The 6000-nt window shown below is 42.1% G+C and overlaps 1 protein-coding gene across 1 annotated transcript in view; it reads right to left on the reverse strand.

Annotated features, from left to right (window-relative positions):
- The window catches only part of LOC126285160 (uncharacterized), a 30243-nt gene extending 24511 nt beyond the window's left edge, over positions 1-5732 (reverse strand). Inside the window, exon 1 of the mRNA XM_049984471.1 lies at positions 5690-5732. Within this exon, the coding sequence (XP_049840428.1) occupies positions 5690-5732 (43 nt within the window). The remainder of the gene's footprint in view (positions 1-5689) is intronic.
- Between the last annotated feature and the right edge of the window lie 268 nt (positions 5733-6000).

The following is a 6000-nucleotide window of genomic DNA, read 5'->3' on the forward strand; positions in this document are numbered from 1 at the left end:
TTCCTTCTTTGAAGTTGAGGGCAATGGAAGTGGTGGCTAGACCTCGCGTTATGGTCCATGTCGACTTTGACCACGACCCTCCCTTTAGGCGACGGGAATGTTCCATGGGAAAAAGAAAAGTGATTATCACACTGGACTGCAATTCTGGAGTCGCACGGCTTATATTTAAGTTTCTCATGATTTCCTAAACTTGCACCTTGCAAACACCATGATGGTTATATTGAAAAGACGCGGCAACTACCTTTCCCATCCTTGAAACATTCCAAGCTTATGTTCTGTCTCTAATGCCTCGATGTCGATATAACTTTAAGGCCTAATGTTCAGTCCTTCTTTCAGCGATATCACGACTCAAGAGACCTAAATGCTTGTACAATGAAATACTTGCATTCAGTTTGCCACGGAATGCTTCCTGATGGCCACAGCAACGACTGTTGATGCTCATTGCTCGCAGATATGCATCTCCAATGCAAATACACACATGTTTAGTAAAATAACATAACACCTTGAATGAGTAGAGATAGGGCCTTCATATTCACAAGACATGTAAAATTGACAGCAAAAAAAGTGGGTCACTGCCGAATACAACCAACAAAACGTAGCTGCGTTGCAGGTCTTCTAAACAGCAAAACCCCGTGGGGTACAGTCGTTTGACTACACACAATGAGTACAGCAAGAGACCACTAGAGACCAAAGATCTTTATGGCAGTCAGTCTATGCGTCATCTAATATCGTCATACAAAACATATTTGAAAACACGTTCTTGGCGATGAGACACCCCATAACACTCATAAACTAACCTTAATTACAACAAGTGACATTCCAAAAGTTCTGAGAACACGGATTATTTTACTTATATCGTGCAGAAATCCTTAGTCAAAATTAAATACTTGAGACAATATATGGAGTTACAAAGCTGTACGGCAATTGGAAAAAGTTTTTCGCTTTGGAAAAGGTTTTCCATCCACGTGCTGAACGTCGCTCAATGGCGAGTGGCTCTGGAAACTGAATATTGGACAAACCAGTAAAAAAAACTCTATTAACGGCAACAAGCACTCGACGGAAATCTCAATATTAACAGCGAATCACCAGTAATATCATTGCTCTCGGAACACATCAACAGCTGCATGTACATAAATTTGAACTTTAAATGACATGACCAGTGTCGTCGTTCTGGACCTGGATTCAAACCCAGCACCTATAGCCATTGCTAACGAAGCTAAGCTTCGTTTGTACCTTATTGAGACCCAATAACAAGGCATAAAGAGGCCTGAAGTATAGACATTGGCACCTGTATCAGTCATCAATTCAGATCCTGAAAATGAATGACAAAAACGTTTGTACTGAACTGGGAATCCTTTCACAACAGTTAATCTCCTGGGAACTACCCCCCCCCCCCCAACGACGATTAATATGGTGTTATTCACAAGGAACAAGGTATGCTCATGTTTAAAATTGATATGCCAGCCGGCCGGAGCTACAGTCTGGAACAGCGCGACCGCTATGGTCGCAGGTTCGAATCCTGCCTCAGGCATGGATGTGTGTGATGTCCTTAGGTAAGTTCTAGTGGCGGATGACCTCAGAAGTTAAGTCCCATACTGCTCAGAGCCATTTAAACCATTTGAAATGCCATCATGCAAATCTTGTGACAGGGATGCAAACCCAGCACCTAATCGTATTGTTAACGAAGTACGTAAAATCAGAAGTTAAATACGAAATGTTTTCACTAATAGCGAGATGTTGGAACCTTAATGACGATAGAATTGTTTTGCCTGACTGGGATTCGAACCCGGCATCTAGTGCCGTCGTTTTCTAGCCAGGAACAGACGATAAATAGGTATTGTTGGTTCACCAGTAGTGAGATGTGCGCTTGTTTAGTTAGACATCAGGCGACGAAAAGTTCTGTGCTGAATGGAATTCAAACCCCGCACACGTGACTCCCCGCACACGACATGTCCAAATGCTGATCATCTCTCCAGAACATAACTGTTTACATGTCTTGTTAATACGAACGTCCTATCTCTAGTCTTTCAAGGTATTCTGATTTTCTTGAACATGACTATACTATGCCGCTAAGATTGGTTAACATTGGTTCTGTAGAGCCAACCACTGATCTACGTAACATCAGATTAATATTTGTACTATACCTTTACTGGAACTTACAGCTCTGTCCAGGATTGTAGTTACGTAAGTCGACCTCTGTTACAATCTGGTTTTACAGAAACCTATCTGTCAGGGGCGTTGAAGAAGAAACGAGCCGGTAGCATAATTGCAGAAACCAGTACCTGTATGTTAGAAGTATTGACCCTGCCTGTTAAGACACTTGTCCCACTGTGACACAAGGCGGTGAATGGCTGTCTCATAAAATTCCCGGGGCTGTGATGTTAACCAGTTCCGCACTTACGGCTAAACGCCGTCGTCCGAGGTGAATCGTTAGCCCCTCACAGCCATTTATAGAGGACCAAAAATGGCCCCCTTCTGATTCCCTTCCTGCAGCACGGGGCAACAATGAATGCCCCGCGTTACTCGCAAAGTTGACAACCCTTCGCCAAATGACCAGGCAATCGCAGCCGTGCGACCATCCTGCTCCATGACAATTTAAGCCTCCTGCGGCCAACACAGTCTCGGCACTCCTGCAGATATTCAAATGGGATGTTCTTCGCCTTCCTCCATACAGTCCGCGGTATTGCGAGAATTAATGAACAAAATACCATACAGTCCTGACTCCTCAACCAAAACGCGCCCCTGCCTCACACTACTATCATACACTTCATTATCTTCATATCCACAAACCTCAAACTCCATTCCAAGGTTATGTTAAAAAAAAACACTTTCTGATGCAAAATGTCTTGAATAAATGTTTACCTCAACTCAGTTACAGTCCTCCTCATTACAATCTTCGCAGAAAATCGAGGTTGTTTCACCAACTCCAGCACCTCCGATTACCTCCTATTACCACTCGAGGCTCTTGCAAGTCATATCACTGCACTTACCCCATACCAGTTCATGTATAAATTAAAAATTAAAAGTAGCAGCTACTCACTCATCTGCAGGGCAATACATGAAACTCTGAAAGCCACCAAATGAAGTATGTTACTAGACTATTTCAGTCCATAAAATTAAACAGTTCTGCACACCGTAAGTATTAAAATCTATGTTCCCGGAAGAATACTAAAGTGGTGGCAGATATCACACCTCCATCAATTTCCACTGATTCATCCTTCGTCAACACCGTGTAAAATACTCGTCAGGAATACTAAGTGTGACCTGAATGACAGGTGTTTCTGGGTGTCTTGCCCATAAAATTCTGTTTTTAATTTCGTTTTACTGTAGTATTTGGTGGCCTTTCAACCAATAATTTAACTTTTCCCATGAAATGTGACTCCAGCATACTACCTGACATTCGAATTTATTTTATTTATTATTTTTTTGAACGAATGGTGAATCAGTGAGAACCACGATTTTGGGAATACCTCACAGCATAGAGGCCTTCTAGAATAATGAAGATCACATTGATCATACACAGCTCAAAACCATGTAGTCATTATCTTCGCGTACTTTGAGACGTAACTCCATATATATTTTATTATATTACGAATCATCTTACTGAATTATTTTTCCATTGTGATGCATATGATTCCTAATATCCCAAATTCGTGGAATATCTCTAAACTCAAGAGAATTGTTTAGAACTGTGAATTATGGAAAACTACTGGGAATATTATGAATTAATTTATGATTTTATTAATAAAGTATTTTTCGGTTTCAATCCGTATCAAGTGCTTAGCTGCCCACGAGCTCGCCGGGCGATATAGACGAGCGGTTCTAGGCGCTTCAGTCCGGAACCGCCCTGCTGCTACGGTCGCTGGTTCGAATCCTGCCTCTGGCATGGATGTGTGTGATGCCCTTGGGTTAGTTAGGCTTAAGTAGTTCTAAGTCCAGGGGACTGATGAACTCAGATATTAAGTCACACAGTGCTTAGAGCCATTTGAACCCACGAGCTTTTGGTAGAGATTTCCTCTGTCATTGTCAAGTGCTTATTATTTATTTATTAATATCGTAATATGGGCTTGAGATGAGTATGGTGACGTTTTCTATAATACAGTGTTAATAACTGTAAACTTGTAAGAACCCAAGTATTATTTATAACTACTTCTTTTTCTACCGGAAAGGAAAATCAGTGCAAAAGTAATAAGCATAATAAGTGGGACACTGTTGTGAAACTGGTATCGTAAATAATGCTAATTACATATTCTGGTAATTAAATTTCACAGAGATAAATTAAGTTCGAAAGTCGTGCGATGAACGGAACGTCCCGCTCCTTGTCTCTGTTTAGCAAGGCGATCACCCGACAGTCATATCTTTCTAATTTCTTGTATTTGTGGCACGTTAACTTCAGAAAAACTCAAATGTACTGTGCAAGCCGGTGGTGGCTCCATAATGGTGTGGATATTCTCGTCCAGTGGAACCGATCACTAACTGGAAATGGCTATTCTCGGCTACTTGGAGACTACTGGCAGCCAGCCACGCCCTCAAAGGTCGACAGTATTTTTCTGGGTGAAAGTGTTCCACGTCACTGGACCACTTTTGTTAACGATTGTTTAAAAGAACATTCTGGATAATTCGAGCGAATGATTTGGCCATCCAGATCGCCCGACAGGAACCCCATCGAACATTTATGGGACATACTCAAGCAGCCGGCCGCGGTGACCGGGCGGTTCTAAGTGCTTCAGTCCGGAACCGCCCTGCTGCTACGGTCGCCGGTTCGAATCCTGCCTCGGGCTTGGATCTGTGTGATGTCCTTAGGTTAGTTAGGTTTAAGCAATTCTAAGTTCCAAGGGACTGATGACCTCCGATGTTAAGTCCCATAGTGCTCAGAGCACAAAATCCTACAGCGGCAACACTTTCACAGTTATGGAAGGCAATTGAAGACAGCATAGCTCAGTATTTCTGCAGGGCATTTTCAACGACTTGAGTCTATGTCACGTCGAGATGATGCACTACTCTCCTAAGGAGGAGGTTCGACACCATATCTGGAGGACTCCCATGGCTTTTGTCGCCTAGGTGTATATTAAGTGTGCAAGACTGGAAATCGGTAGATCGAGTCCTGTTTTGGTCATCGTTCTTTTTCGTTTTATTCGAATACCCCGTCATCTAAACATAAAATTAATGAAATATATGCTAATGAAAATACACAATTATATATTTTATAAAAAAGCGTGTCTTGATAGTTCTAATTGCGAAGATCTAGTTCTGTTTGGAAGCAATATTTCTTAGTTACGTTTCTTTTATAAAAGATTGTATCACTAATAAATTACAAAAACATTTATTTTACGCTTCACGGAAGTGTACGCAGAACATGCACCTTTGCTTCAAAATTTTATTCCACCAAGAGTCGAATCCATTTCCCCACGCAGTAGGTGAACACACTAGTGCCTGTCGAAAGAACATCATCATAGCTGAGCATTCTAATGCCGGAAGCTAAATTTCAAAATCTATCTTGGTCCAGTACTTTGGAGACTTGCACCGAAATGGTTTGGGAGAGGCATACTGGGTCCCTGAACTTCACACACCATAAATATAAATCGTTTCAAGAAATTGATTCCTATGTGGTCCCCTTGTAAGCCAAACATAACATACAGTCAAAGCAAAGATTCATTTCCCTCCGACAGTTTTCGGAGAGGGGACTTACCGACAGAGGCCGCGAGCACGACGACGAGGAGTGTTTTCTGCATGGCGGACTACAGCCCGAGTCAGAAAAGTCACCCTTTATGTACCAGCCGATACCCCCGACTAAGGAAACAAGAGTAAGTTGTTAATGAAGGTAACAGCGATAGCGGTTAATCGTCTGGGCGCCCGTCAGATTACCAATTTAGCATATGTATCTGCTAATTACACTATAGACTTTTACACGCATCGGTTGTTAATGACCAGGGAACGGAAACTACATCGGGGGATAGCTTAAACTGTAGTCCGTTTGTTTCAAACGTGGTTACGACAGCG

The sequence above is a fragment of the Schistocerca gregaria genome, chromosome 8 (genome assembly GCF_023897955.1).
Source record: "Schistocerca gregaria isolate iqSchGreg1 chromosome 8, iqSchGreg1.2, whole genome shotgun sequence".
Taxonomy (NCBI): Eukaryota; Metazoa; Arthropoda; class Insecta; order Orthoptera; family Acrididae; genus Schistocerca; species Schistocerca gregaria.